The sequence below is a fragment of the Dipodomys spectabilis genome, unplaced genomic scaffold, assembly GCF_019054845.1.
Source record: "Dipodomys spectabilis isolate Male_0828 unplaced genomic scaffold, ASM1905484v1 ptg000108l, whole genome shotgun sequence".
NCBI lineage: Eukaryota > Metazoa > Chordata > Mammalia > Rodentia > Heteromyidae > Dipodomys > Dipodomys spectabilis.
The window spans coordinates 18,420,624-18,436,092 of record NW_024870785.1 but is presented as its reverse complement, the minus strand read 5'-3'; the positions used below and the strand labels follow the sequence as shown (position 1 = coordinate 18,436,092).

Sequence of the window (15,469 nt, the reverse complement as noted above, 5' to 3'; positions counted from 1 at the left end):
TTGAAGCAATACCTTGCTTAACTTAATTGGAAACATGCAGTTTTTTTTTTAATCAGGGAAAGAGGATGATTGGGTGGAATTTGACAAATTCAAGTAAATTCTTCAATGTTTCATTTATAGCTCTCAAACACATAGAATTTATATCATGTCTTCCTAAGGTTGCAAATTCCAAAATATTGACAATACAACACAGTGGATTAACCCCCATTCAAAGTTGGGTGATGAAGTATTTGCCTTAGTTCTTTAGTGTATTATATACAATGGTTGGCCAAGGGCAGTTGTGACAATTCTTTTGAGAAGTTTGTTAGGCTCTCAGAAGAAAGCCTCAAATATATCTTTGTTTGAAGAAGTGGTGATTGACTCACCTATTACTCAGAAAACATTTGGAACTACTAAAAGATGGACTTTACTTTTGAATTTACAATCTAATTGCTTAAGATTCCCTTTTATACTAAGTAGAACAGCTTAATGAAATTTGAAATAATACTGGGTGATTATTATTTTAGGTTGTATTTACTATAGCATAAAAACTGTAGTCCTGCTTCTGTTATTGACTGACTGATGTCAGGCCAGTATTAACTTCTCTGGCCCTCATTTTTCTTAGAACTTTTACAACAAGTAAATTAGGCTAGTCTTATGCAGGAAGGAAGGGAAAGAGGGAAGAAAGGACATTTTTAAAAATATACTTATTTAAAGTATTTCTATCACGTTTTTTCTTTTAGCTTTCTCGAATGGAATATGTACACTCAAAGAATCTCATTTACCGAGATGTCAAGCCAGAGAATTTCCTGATCGGCCGACAAGGCAATAAGAAAGAACATGTTATACATATTATAGACTTTGGACTGGCCAAGGAATACATTGATCCTGAAACCAAAAAACACATACCTTATAGGGAGCACAAAAGTTTAACTGGAACTGCAAGATATATGTCTATCAACACACATCTTGGCAAAGGTGTGTTTATTTTCTTCTCCATGAACGGGGCAGGTCATTTGAACAGCTTTCTGTTCCAATAACACTTTTATCCCCATGCATTACAACTTGTGGTATTTGTTGCTTTAAAAGGTAAGTGAATTTTATTTTTATTTTTTGCCTTATGCATGCTCAACAAGCACTCCACTGAACTACATTCCTAGTCAAAGGTAAGTGATTTTTATATTTGAGAAGTTGAAATGGTAGTTAATAATTTTACCAGTTACCCTATTGATTACTTAGGAATTCTTAATTCTTCACATATGGTTCTAGGTACCTCATTTCTCAGCACTGTGAGATTGTGGATTATTGTAACCAAATAATAGTATTTGAGTGAGTATAATTGTAGGTCAGGTACTTATATATGTAAAGCCCTCATGTATGACAGTCCTGAGAGAGAGGGCACCAGGCTAGTGTCTGTTTTGAGAAAGAAGGCTTCACTAACATTGAGTAGGTCTTTTTTTTTTTTTTTTTGGTCAGTCATGGGGCTTGAACTCTGGGCCTAAATGCTATCCCTCAGCTCTTCAGCTCAGGGCTAGCACTCTACCACTTGAGGCAGGGCACCACTTCCGATTTTCTGAGTGCTTTAGTGGAGATAAGAGTCTTACAGTCTTGCTGAGCTGTCTCACTTTGAACTGCGATCCTCAGATCTCATCCTCCTGAGTAGCTAGGATTACAGGCCAGAGCCACCAGTGCTCAGCTAGTAGGTTTCTTTTTACCATGAATTATTACATACATAATCATTTGAAACTCCTGTCTTACTCAATGAAAAATATATTTGTTTTACCTTGGTATTTGTATCTTATTGGGTATAAGGAAACTGTACAAAAATTACTAGACGATCTAATCAAGGCAGACGATCTTCCTTGTTAGAAGATCTAGTTCAAGAAAGGGTATTTCTGAGAGAAGCCTAATGAGCAGGAGGGAAGCCAAGTAGGCAGAGTCCTAGGCCTCTTTCCAGTTCTCAAAAAAAAAAAAAAATCCTTCTTTTCTTATTTGTTTTACATACTGGATTTTCTTGGAAGAGTCTATTTGAAGAAAAGTTTCCTAGCTAATTGAAAAAGTATATTTAAAAATCGATACTAAGCCAAACACTGGTGACTCACTTTTGTAATTCTAGCCTCTTGAGGCTGAGATTCTAGGATTGCAGTTCCAAGCCTGCTTGGGCAGGAAAGTCTGTGAGACTTTTTTTCCCAGTCCTGAGGCTTGAACTTAGGGCCTGGATACTGTCCCTCAGCCGTTTTTTGCTCAAGGCTAGTGCTCTACCACTTAAGCCAAAGTGCCACTTCTGGCTTTTTCTGTTTATGTGGTGCTGAACCCAGGGCATCATACATGCTAGGCAAGCACTCTACCACTAAGCCATATTCCCAGCCCTGTGAGACTCTTATCTCCAAGTAACCACCAGAAAACTAGAAGTGACACTGTGGCTTAAAGTGGTAGAGTACTAGGCTTGAGCAAAAGAGTTTGAGAACAGGGGCTGGGAAGGTGGCTCAGTGGTAGAGCGCTTGCCTTGCATGCATGAGGCCCTGGGTTCGATTCCCCAGCACACATAAGCAAAAAAAAAGAAAAAAGCCGGAAGTGGCGCTGTGGCTCAAGTGGGACAGTACTAGCCTTGAGCTGAAGAGCTGAGGGACAGTGCCCAGGCCCTGAGTTCAAGCCCCATGACTGACAAAAAACAACAAAAGAAAAGAAAAACTATGTGTAATGAGAATATTATCAGTTTCTATACTCTTTGCAGAGCTAGTTATGTAAGATTTATAATGCAAAGCTGTTACATACTAGTAAGTATTTTGAAGGCCACTATAGCGTCTACTAAGTTGCCTCATCAAATAAATTTTGCAAGTATTCAGGTCAGGATTCTAATGATGGTAAAAAGAAAAAAAAAAAAGACATTACAAATAGTATGATAAAAAACAGTTGAAATAATGAATGCTGTCAGAATGTTTTCAACCATGTGGAAATCCTCTTTATTAAATGTGATTAGACTGGAAGGTTGTCCTCATTTTCATGCCAAAACAAATTGGTTAGTTGGGGGCACTGGTTGCTCTCGCCTGTAATCCTAGCTACTTAGGAGGCTGAGATCTGAGGAAGTGGCGCTGTGGCTCAAGTGGTAGAGCGCTTGCCTTGAGCTGAAGAGCTGAGAGGCAGCGCCTAGACCCAGAGTTCAAGCCCCACAACAGGGGACCCGGGGGGGGGGGGGTTGGTGGGGGGGTGGCGAGTGGAGAAGTATCTGCTTATAGGAGAAAGACTGAGTCTTATGGTAAAGTCATACGTGTTTAACTGACAAACTCTAGAGGTTATGGATCTAATCCATGCTTCCTGGGCTTCTATCCTGATTTTATTATTATTGTCAGGAGGATCAAGAATAGATATAGGATTGTTATCTCCTTAGTTTATATAAGGTATGCTTCAATGATTAAGAAAAAGAAATATAGATCCTACCTGGCAATAGTTGTGATTTTGGTCCTGTAAAGGTCTTCCCTCAGCTTTGGTTATCTCATCTATAAAATGGATGTGAAAATAGTTCTTTTAACAGACATCCTGTATAATGATTAATATGCATAAACATAAGGTTTGTGGAATAATGTATATAAAAGTGTTTAGCCTAGTGCCTGATAATAGCAAGGCCACTCCATATGGTAATCATCCTTATTATTAATTATTCAAAAAAGTCTGTCCTAAGCCACCTACTCTGTATCAGAGTAGGGTCCTTCATTTCTTCTTGTGCTGTCATTACTGCTGTCTAGAACTTTAAATTTATCTCAGACTTGGATTTCCTCAGATACAGTTTTTCAAGTCTGATCCAACCTACCACCATGCTTTGTTTCCTCCACAATGCTGGGAATAAGTATTGCTACCTTTAAATTCTGTCTCAGGTATCAAACCCCATAGGAGCTCTAATGCTATTGATTTCTAAATATGTTGCATCTTTTATATATAATGAGAAGGAAAAAACATGGAGAGATGTATTGTCCAATGACTTGGAGAGAACTGCTCTTTTATAATGGAGCAGGACATGGGAAAAAGCTTCCCACTCTGACATTCCCAAATTAGATAAACTACCTTCTCTGCTGTCTAAGCCCTGATTGAGACAGCCTAATTTGAGGGATGTTGTAGTTAAAATTAGGGTAAGAAATAATGGGTTGCAATCATGTCTTTCTTTGAACAAAATACATTTAATCTAAAATCGTATTAAAATTAAGGATAAATCAAGCATATCTTTCTGATCATAAAGGATGATGTGAAGAACCCTTTTTTTTTTTTTTTGCAAATGAAAATGACTTCCCAGAACAAGTGAAGAGGGCAAGTGAAAATATTGAATAAGAAAAAGTGTTGAGAGCCATGCTCCACTGGTTCTCACACCTGTAATCCTAGCTGCAGCAGGAGGTTGGGATCTAAGGATCATGGGTTAAAGCCAGTCTAGTCACGAAAGTCCATTAAGACTCTTATCTCCAATTAACCACCAAAAAAAAAAAAAAAAAAAGTAAAGATGTGACTCCAGTGGTAGTAAGCTAGACCTGAGCAATGTAGCTCAGCCATAGTATCCTCAGGCCTTGAGTTCAAGCCCCCAGGACTGGCACCCAAAAAACCCCCAAAGTGTAAAAAGTATGTTCCTATTTTTCACTCCTTTTTTTAATGTCCTACTTGTTTGGCATCAATTATTTTAGAATTTTAGACTATTTTAGATGAGGAAATTGAGGCCCAAAATTGATGACTTAATTAATGACTTCATTTCATTGAGTTAAATTAATGGAAAGGATGAGCCAAAACCAAGATCATTGATCTGATTTAGTAACTGTTGTTTTTCATGTTATTCAGTTTTCTATAGCTATTTATTTATGGTTCTCAGGATTTTAAATTTGCTGTATTATTCTACTTAATTTGAATTTTTAAAAATTCATTTTATAATTGACTCTGCTATGAAATTTTCCCTATGGAGCCTTGTTAATTCTGAAGATGTAGATAGTTCGCCCTCTAGTGCTCAGCTAAAATTCAGCCATTTGTTTAGTGAATATTTTATTATCCAAGGACCTCTTGTCACAGGAAGTAGATATAAAAATGGAGAGATGATAAGGAATGATTCAGTCTGAGAATTTGCTACAGTTTCTGTGTTGCTTTATTTGTACAAGGTATTAGAAACTCACACATACTGCTTTTCAATTCTGTTTATGTTCTTTTAACAGTTTGCATCTAATTAGGTTTGTTTTCATTTAAACACACTTTTTTTTTTTTTTTTGGTTAGTTGTGAGGTTTGAACTTGAGACCTGGCTGGGCACAGTCCCTGATCTACACTTTGCGTCACAGTGTCACTTCTGGTTTTCTGGGGACTAATCGAAGAGTCTCACGGACTTTCCTGCCTGGTCTGGCTTTGAACCACAATTCACAGATCTCAGCTTTCTGAGTAGCTAGGATTACAGGCATGAACCACCAGTGCTTAGCTTTTCAATTATATATATTTTATTGCAAAAATCATACAAGCCATGTAGACCAGGTCTGATGTTTAGTTTGTGTGTGTGTGCGTGTAAACTACTTTTTATCTTTTTTCCAGTCCCAGGGCTTGAACTCTAGGCCTGAGCACTGTCCCTGAGCCTCCTTTTGCTCAAGACTAGTGCTCTACCACTTGAGCCACAGCGCCACTTCTGGCTTTTTCTGTGTATATGGTACTAAGGAATCAAACCCAGGGCTTCAGCATGCGAGGCAAGCACTCTACTACTAAGCCACATTCACATCTTCATTTTTTTTTTTTTTGTTAGCTTGTTTTTATTTTTATTTTCTATGGGGGTGCCTGCTTTCCTTTTCTTCCCCCCTTTTTGTGTGTTGGAGATCAAACTCAGAGTCCTGTGCAGGCTAAGCAGGCCCTCTACCCTGAGCTACATACCTAGTCATAGGGACCTCTTTCCATTATGAAAGTTTTCTTTCTTCATCTAACCTATGGAGTTTATTCATTCTTTCTTATACAAATTTCCTATAATTTCATGAAGCAATTAAACATATTGTGCTTCTTTATTTTGAGTTTAGTTTGGTAGCTTTTCCTCCTATATGACAGTCTTGGATTTTGCTTTCTGCACAGCTGGGGGAACCCCACATCAAGATGAAGGTAGTACCTGGCCAGGGTAATGGTGTATGCCTATAAACCTAGTGCTTGGGAAGAGGAAGCAGAAGGTTGGAGGCCATTCTGGGCTATAAACCAAAACCCTGTCTCAGAAATAAAAATACAGTTGGAGGTAGCTTCTTAGCTTTGCTTTTATAATTTCTTTTGCTAAAACCCTAAACATGATTTTGAAAAATGAACACATAAAACATATACCATGAATCATAATTAGCAAATCAGAAATAAAGGCATATACTAATATTCAGTCTGACATCAAAAGAATGTTTAAGGTATTTTCTGAAATGAAATTGCAAAAATGTCTTAAATATTCTGCCATCATCCTCACTCAAGTTGTTTTAATTTCCAAGAATTCCCAAATTGTTTTATGTCTCCACAACACAGATATGAACTAAGAGAGGATGCACTGGTGTTTTCTTTAATGAAACTGAGTTTTAAAGTATACACTTGTATGATGGATATAAATTTGCTGATGGGGCTGGGAAGTTGGCTCAGTGGTAGAGAGCTTGCCTTGCATGCATGAGGCCCTGGGTTCAATTCTTCAGCACCACATAAGCAAAAAGAAAAAAAAAAAGCTGGAAGTGGTGCTGTGGCTCAAGTGGTAGAGCGCTAGCCTTGAGTTGAAGAGCTGAGGGATGTCCGCCCAGGCCCAGAGTTCAGGCCCCACGACCGGACCCAAAAAAAAAAAAAAATTGCTGAGCATGTCCACCAGGCATTTCTATGGCTTGTGTCTTTGCAGGCCTTGCCAGAGTGGACTATTTTAATAGCTTCAGCTGCTTAATCTGCTGCTTCCTTTCCCTGTGAGTAACCAGAGAGAGAGGGTAATTGTAGCCTATATACTGGAAATAGCATTTCATTTTTGTTATCTCACTTTCTGGGCAGGTGATAACATCGAGGAATGGTTTACTCACTGTTTAGTGACTAGAGGTTGGCTTTAATTTAGGCTTTTTTCTTGTACTTGCTATTTATCTGCCAGCAACTGACAAAAGGAAGTCTACATTTGTTTTTGGTTTTGATATAAAGTACCACTCCTGATTTAGATATTCAGAGAATTAGTCAGCAGAGCCTTTCCAGAGCAGAAGGGTTTCTGAAGGGATTACTTGGTTTTGAACCTCCTTCTGCTTTAATAACTGCCAACATAACGTGTGATCTGTCTTCCCTCTTAGAGCAAAGCCGGCGTGATGATTTGGAAGCCCTAGGCCATATGTTCATGTATTTCCTCCGAGGCAGCCTACCCTGGCAAGGACTCAAGGTATCCTTGAAAGTGCTCAGTTGTAACTGCAGGGGCTGTTGGCTTGGTGTCTCAGAGAAACACAAAGGGGGAGGTTGTCTGCAGGGATGAGAAACAGACTGGTTACATTAGCCTACCTTGGAAATGCCCACCTGGGCTTTGAGAGCTCTGTGCTGTTCACACTTGTCTTCTTCACACTCTTAATCCTCTCCTCTTTGTGTTTAGGTTTTTCATAATCTTTCCTCTCATTGTCTCACAGCCTTGGCAGTGCTGCTTTCTCTGTGCGTTGCTATCCCTCCTCCTGCTACCTAATGGTAGTTCCCAGAATGTCAGGGAATTTCTGGAACAAGTAGATGACAGCAGCTGCTACACATTTTACCAGAAAAGCTAGCAGTGTATGCTTCTAAGGGGAAATGGAAACTATTTGTTCATCCTGTGAAGGCTGTGCACCCACCTGACTAAAATGAAAGTCCAGATTTAACATTGCTGTTCAAATGCATCATTAAATAAATGTACCATGTTAGACACTAGCTATTACTTGTAAGATATATTGGAGAGGTATCAAAACAGTGCTTATGTTTCACAGTTTTTTGTTTTTTGTTTTTTGGGTCTGGTTGTGGGGCTTGAACTCTGGGCCTGGGCGCTGTCCCTCAGCTCTTCAGCTCAAGGCTAGCGCTCTACCACTTGAGCCACAGCACCACTTCCGTATGTTTCACAGTTAACATAACCATAAACAGTATAATTGCTGTGTCTCTTAACTAGGAAATGGTGAGCTTCTAACCATCTTAAGTCTTTTTTTTTTTTTTTCCCAATATATTAGTGTAGAAAGAATCCGTAGCTTGGGGAACTCCTACACCCTCTCTCTCCAGAGGGTAAAATGATTCATTGCTTTTGCTGTGCTTTCTAGGACATTGTCTTAGAAAGTAAGGTTTCTATATCCTCACCCTCCACCCCTCTTTACTATTTGAGTGATAGGCATCAAATCCAGTGTTTGACACATGCTAGGCAAGTGCTCCACCACTGAGCCACAATCTCAGCTCCTCATTCTCTTCAATAAGATTTTATTTCCTTGCCCTCAAGTTCCTCTCCTTATATCTCATCCCAATGTCTTCTAGTCATATTCATATGCATCTTCTCATTGATAGTGACAGAATTTTTTTTTCTTTGTCCGTCATGGGGTCTGAACTCTAGGCCTGCACACTGTCCCTCAGTCTTCAGCTCAAGGCTAGCACTCTATCACTTGAGCCACAGCGCCACTTGCAGCTTTTTCTGCTTATGTGGTCCAGAGGAATCAAACCCAGGGCTTCATGCATGTAAGGCAAGCACTCTAACACCTTCTCAGCCCCCAGAATTTTTTTGAGTGACCTACCTTCCTCCTCCTTTTCCTTCCTTTCTCTTTTCCTTCAGATTGAACCCAGTGCCTCTTGCTTGCACTACTTGAGCTACATCCTGGGCCCAACAGCTTTAAATATTTGCTCATCATGTAGCCAAAACAAAGACATTATTGTTTGGTATTACTAATTGCTTGAAACTCTCTCATGGTTCATGAATTATTTTAGTGGCAGTGATAGATTTTAAATGTCTTCAACTTTCTTTTTTTTGTTGTTTTTTTTTTTTTTGTCGGTCGTGGGGCTTGAACTCTGGGCCTGGGCGTTGTTCCTCAGCTCTTCAGCTCAAGGCGAGCGCTCTACCACTTGAGCTACAGCGCCACTTCCACTTCTTCAACTTTCTTTAGCAACTGTTATTGCTTAATTCTAGATGAACCAGGCTAGATGAATATTCCTCAAGAGACCACTGTTGGTCCATAGACCATATGCTCTGTGTAGTGTCCCAAAGCGTACTATATATTTCAGCCTCTTCAAGGTCCTGACATACCACACTTGCCATTAGCCACAACTATTCCACAAATAATTATTTCTCTTTTGGATTCACGTTATTGAAGAGTCTTTTTTTTTCACTTCTGGTCTTTTTTTTCAGTATGTATATAGTGAAACTGCATTTGTTTTGCTCACTTGTGTTAGACAGTGCTTTTTAGATTAGGACAGCTATATTTACTGAGCTTCTTCAGCTTTGAAAATAATGTGACATATTTCTGTTTCCTTGTCCTAGCTAAACTTAATCTCATACTTAATGGCATTTATCTGAAAACACAAGACAAATTTCCAAGTCACTTTCTAGAACCCAGCAAATGTTTGCACATATCCAATGTTTGCACTATCTCTATATATACTTATTTGTTAGTGTTAGAAAAAAAATCTGAGATTGACTAAAACACATCTTGCTGATTTGAATAAAACAACCATTATGTCTGAAAAAATTGAACCTCCCATACCTAGTACCTCCTTCTGAGTAACTTCCTTTCTTTACTTTCCACAGGCCGATACATTAAAAGAGAGATATCAAAAAATCGGTGACACCAAAAGGAATACTCCCATTGAAGCACTCTGTGAGAACTTTCCAGGTAGGATGCTAAAAGGATACTCAAGTGTGATTGAAGCTTCAAAGTAGACCAAGTCCACTACTGCAGTAGAATGCTTTCCACATAATTTATATTTGCTTTTATTCTTAATCAAACCAAGGTAATTGTATCACTTTTATGTGGTCCAAAAAGAAGTTACTGATTTCATGCAGTTTCTGCAAATATCCCTGTGAGCCATACCTTACCTCCATGGGAAGCATTTAGCTAAGAGCATAACCTTTTCAAAATTCTTTCCTTACAGAGGAGATGGCAACCTACCTTCGGTATGTTAGGCGATTAGACTTCTTTGAAAAACCTGATTATGAGTATTTACGGACCCTCTTCACAGACCTTTTTGAAAGAAAAGGCTACACCTTTGACTATGCCTACGATTGGGTCGGGAGACCTATTGTAAGTGTCTTTTTACCCCATAACTTCCTTTCTCAGACCAGCACTGCCTCTCTTGCCCATCTTTCTGCTTTTAGTATTAGGGAGAGAAATTGCCTTGAGTGTAGACTTTACATTTGTCAGTCTTTTCAAGTTGTTGACATAAGTTGCTTTCATAAGATTTTGGAATTAGGAGTTAGTTTTTTGTTTTTTTTTGTCAAACTGGGGTTTGAACTTAGGATCTGTACTTGTACTCTTCCCACTTAAGCCACATTCCTCGCCTCTTTTGTTCCTCCGTACCCAATAGGTCTTACATTTGTAGTCTCAAACTTCAAACTACATTCCTCCCAATCTTCAACCCCTAAATGGCTAGGATTACAAGCATGAGCCACCACACTCAGTAGAATTGTAAAGAAACAAGGGCTCACTGTGTTAGCTCATACTAGCTTCAAACTTCTGTTTTATCTCCCAAGTGCTTAAGCCAATTTAGTTTGGTTCCATTTGTTTTTTGTTGTTGTTGTTGTTTTTTGTTTTAGATTGGGGGTGGTGGGGAAGGTTGTCAGTTCTATTTGAACAATTCACAAGTTAGTACTATGAAGGTACTTGCCTTCTCTAGAAGTAGAACCCAGCTCCCTAGGATACTTGAATTCATAGTTCTTCCCAGTGCCCCACAGGACCTCTATGTAGCAGATACTGAAACAGGTGAATAGCTGAAAAATATTACTAATATCCTGTGAGGCTTAGAATGATACTGTCCCTTACAGAGACAGCAGGTTGGACTTGTTTTTCCTATTTGACTGTTATCTTTTCAGCCTACTCCAGTAGGGTCAGTTCATGTAGATTCTGGTGCATCTGCAATAACTCGAGAAAGCCACACACACAGGGATCGGCCATCACAGCAACAGCCTCTTCGAAATCAGGTATATGTTGGTTCTTCATTATTTCAGCCAAGCCCATTCTTCATAGCTAATATTAAAACCTAACTTGTCCATCTCCTCACTATTATTGTCTATTCTGGAGTTAAAGAAGAAAAAGATTGCCATTTCTCACAGGTTTAATGTAACATTCTAGTAACCTTCGGGGCCTATGTAGTTAGATTGAGATAGGGGAAAAGGTACCTTTTATGAGGCATATAATTTAAGGACTCCAGGCCTGACAGAGTATGCTGATTGAAAGGAACTGGTTGTGTTTCAGGATGTGAGGCAGTCTGTTACTGGCCCGATATACCAGCTAGTCCACTTGGTTTCATCTGCAATTCAGTCTGAAGCTTATGCCAATTCTGCTCTGTTCTAACTGATTAAGAGAGGGGAGGGGGAAGATAATTTGAATTTCCAGCTGACCTCGGTATAAACTGGAATCTTCACACCACTTGTTGCCACTGTTCCCAGATTAATTCTAGAGGTGGCAGGTATCATGACAGACATGATCAGAAAAGACCGTGTTATCTGTCCTTCAGTACTAGTTGTTTGGAACAACTAGGGATCTAGAACATTTTTAGAAAGGGCTAAAGGGTGTAGTTCAGTGTTGGAGCACTTGCTTGCCTATCATGCTTGAGGTGCTGAGTGTAGTTCTCAGCACTGCAAAAAAGAAAAATAAGGGGAAAAAGGGCTAAGTGTCTGTGAAGTAATATAACAAAGAGTTTTTAACTCTGTATTTGTGTGTGTGTGTATTTGCGCACTTGCGCGCACATGTGTCCAGTACTAGGACTTGAACTCAGGCCTTGCATTCTCACTTGGTTTTTCTTTTTTTTTTTTTTTTTTCTTTTGCTCACAGCTGGTGTTCTGCCATTTGTTCTTTAGTTCTGAATTTTTAAATTTATGTAATCTAAATCAATAAGCAAAAACCTAAGCATCAATAGATAAATGAAGAAAATTATAGATTATATAATAACTGTTAACACACAACAAATTAGCTTGCTACCCTTCCTCTTGACCCCATTCTTTTCATATGAACAGACATTTTACAAGAAAATATTTAAAAATACATCTCATAGATGCACAGGCTCAAGTATATAGGTGAAGAATAACAGAAATGCACACATTTATTTGGCACCATTGACTCACTTCTGTAATTCTAGCTACTCTGGAGGCTAACACCCAGCAAGGACATGAGACTTCCCAATTCTCAATGAACAAAAATGTCAGACTAAAGCCAGGCACCGGTAGCTCACTCCTGTAGTCCTACCTACTCAGGAGGTTGAGATATGAGGATTGCAGTTCAAAGCTAGCCCAAGCAGGGAAGTCTGTGATACTCTTCTTCCAGTTAACTACCAGAAAACTAGAAGTGGAGCTGTGGCTTAAAGTAGTAGAGCACTAGCCTTGAATGAAAGAGCTTAGAAACAGTGCCCAGACCCTGAGTTAAGGCCCTACGACTGATCCCCCTAAAGTGCTGGACTAGTGGCATGGCTTAAGTGGTAGAATGCCAGTTGTGAACAGAAAAGCCCCTGAGTTTAAGCCCTTGTACCAGCATCAAAAGGGGAAGGAGGGGAGGGAGAAGAGGTGGGGAAGCCGGGTACTGGTGGTTCACACCTGTGATCCTAGCTACTCAGGAAGCTGGGATTGCAATTTGAAGCAAGCCTGGGCAAGAAAGCCCATGTTACTCTTACCTCCAACTAACCACGAAAAACCAGAAGTGAAGTTGAGACGCAACAACATTAGCCTTGAGCAAAAGAAGCTCAGGGACACACCCAGACACTGATTTCAAACCACAGGCCTGGCACAAAAAGAGGGGAAAAAAAAAACAGATGCTAGAATTCCATTTACCAAGAATGCAGAGTTCTGCTGGGAAAGATCTTGAGCCAAGTGTCCTCTTTAATGTATAGTTTTTTGTTGTTGTTATTGTTTTTTTTCCCACCAAGCCATACAGTTTGCCAAAGGTACATAGTTATCCCTATTTGAGCTTGAGAACCTGCTCTGGTGAAAGTGTCCTGTAGATAACAAGATAAGAGTCCTTGTCTTCAAAGAGCTGACAAGTGGATAAGCCAGGAAGCTAGTTAAGTATAACACAAAACAATAGAAAAAGCATTGTGAGTATTGTAGTCAGAGCATGACAGACTATTTCATGACAGAAGTTGTATGAAATTATCTCAGAAGAATTAATTGGTGATAGCCAAGGCATTCCAACCAGATAGAATACATGAACAGTAGCAAATATATCTAGTTTGATTTAGCTAAAATAGTTGATGTGAATAAAGGAATCCTAGGCTATAGGAAAGTGGTTAGGACTGTTTGATGAAGCTCCTGTAATATTGGGGTGGACAATTGGTTCTTAATTTCAGAAGGAATATAAGATCTAAAGATTTTGTGTGGGCTGGGAAGGTGGCTCAGTGGTAGAGCGCTTGCCTTGCATGCATGAGGCCCTGGGTTCGATTCCTCAGCACCACATATGCAGGGGAAAAAAGCCGGAAGTGGCGCTGTGGCTCAAGTGGTAGAGCGCTAGCCTTGAGCTGAAGAGCTGAGGGACAGGCGCCCAGGCCCGGAGTTCAGGCCCCACGACCGGACCAAAAAAAAAACAAAAAAAAAGATTTTTTGTGCAGGGAGGGAAGGGGGGTCATGGGCTTGAACTCTGGGCCTAACCCCTGTCCCTGAGCAATTCAGCTCAAGGCAAGTGCTCTACCACTTGAGCCACAGCTCCACTTCTGGTTTTCTGGCTTATTGAAGATAAGAATCTCATGGGCTGGCTTTGAGCTGGGATCCTCAGATCTTAGCCTCCTGAGTAGCTAAGATTACAGGCATGAGCCACTGGTGCCCAGCAGGTCTAAAGATTTTTAAGTAATTCTTTTATGTGCAGAAAGTGGTAGTAGCCAGGCAATGGTCTTGGAGATTAAAAAGAATTCAGGGAAAACAAGGGAGGAGGCAACAATACTCTATAGGAAATGTACTCATTACCTTACTCATGTAACTGTAACCCCTCTGTACAGCATTTTTACGATAAAAAAATGTACCAAAAAAAGAATTCAGGTGTTGGAGGAGTGGCTCTGGTGGTAAGAGCACCGGCCAGTAAATTGTCAGTTATGGAGTTCCACTTCCAATCTCAGACAAAAAAAAAAAAAAAGACTTTCAAACCACGTGTGTATTAAGATTGAAGGAGAGCCACGCTATATTGGCTCATACCTATAATCCTTAGCTACTTAGGAAGCTGTGAGCTGAGGATTGAAATTCAAAGCTAGCCACAGGAAAGTCCTTGAGACGTTTTTTTTGGTTTTTTTTTTTGTCGGTTATGGGGCTTGAACTCTGGGTCTGGGCACTGCCCCTCAGCTCTTCAGCTCAAGGCTAGCACTCTACCGCTTGAGTCACAGTGCCACCCACTTCTTTTTTTTTTTTCTGGTGGTTTATTGGAGATGAGTCTCACGGACTTTCCTGTCCGGGCTGGCTTTGAACCATGATCCTCAGATCTCAGCCTCCTGAGTAGGATTACAGGCCTAAGCCACCGGCACCCGGCTCCTTGAGACTCTTATCTCCAATTAACCATCAAAAAGCTGGAAGTGGAACTCTGGTTCAATTTCTGTAGAGCACTAACTTTTTTTTTTTTTTTTGTCATATGGGACCTGAACTCTGGGCCTGGGCGCTGTCCCTCAGCTCTTCAGCTATAGACTAGCGCTCTACCACTTGAGCCTCAGCCCCACTTCCAGCTTTTTCTGCTTATGTGGTGCTGAGAAATCGAACCGAAGGCCTCATGCATGCAAAGCAAGCACTCTACCACTGAGCCACCTTCCCAGCCCTTAGAGCACTAACCTTGAGCAAGAAAGGCCAAAGAGTACAAGGCTCTGAGTTCAAACCTCAATAACAGCTCAAAAAAAAAAAGGTTGAAAATAGCTTGCTGTTGTTGGGTTCTGTTGCCTCGTGCTAGTAATCCCAGCTACTTGGGAGGCTGAGTTAGTGAGGATCACAGATCAAGGTTGGGGGGAGGGGTGGAGAAAGTTCATGAATCCCCTTCTCAACCAGTAGCTCCATACAGTAGTACATGCCTGTCATCCTAGAAGTGTAAATAGACACATTGAAGTCCAAACATTCATCTCAGTGGAAATGAAACCCTCTCTAAAGAATAGCCAGTCCCAAGCTGTACACAAGTGGCTCAATCCTATGATCCTAGCTAGATAAGAAGCTAAGTTTGAAACCAGCCCAGCATAAAAATTCATGAGAAATCATCTCAGTAACTAGATGTAGTGGTATATACCTGTTCTCCCAAGCCACTGGGGAAGCACATGGCTGGGAATATTGGTACCCACCTGTCATTCTAGCAACAAAGGGAAGCACAAAATAGGATTGCAGTCCAGACCAGCTTGTAAATACAACAAAACCCTATCCCC

The 15,469-nt window shown here is 40.2% G+C and overlaps 1 protein-coding gene across 3 annotated transcripts in view; it reads left to right on the top strand.

Moving 5' to 3' along the window:
* Csnk1g1 (casein kinase 1 gamma 1) overlaps positions 1–15,469 on the top strand; it is a 158,704-nt gene that overhangs the window by 117,372 nt on the left and 25,863 nt on the right. For all 3 annotated transcript variants that reach the window (XM_042687714.1, XM_042687711.1, XM_042687713.1), the window contains 5 exons: positions 723–957; positions 7,252–7,337; positions 9,693–9,777; positions 10,037–10,185; positions 10,974–11,081. In XM_042687714.1, the coding sequence (XP_042543648.1) occupies positions 723–957; positions 7,252–7,337; positions 9,693–9,777; positions 10,037–10,185; positions 10,974–11,081 (663 nt within the window). The remainder of the gene's footprint in view (positions 1–722; positions 958–7,251; positions 7,338–9,692; positions 9,778–10,036; positions 10,186–10,973; positions 11,082–15,469) is intronic.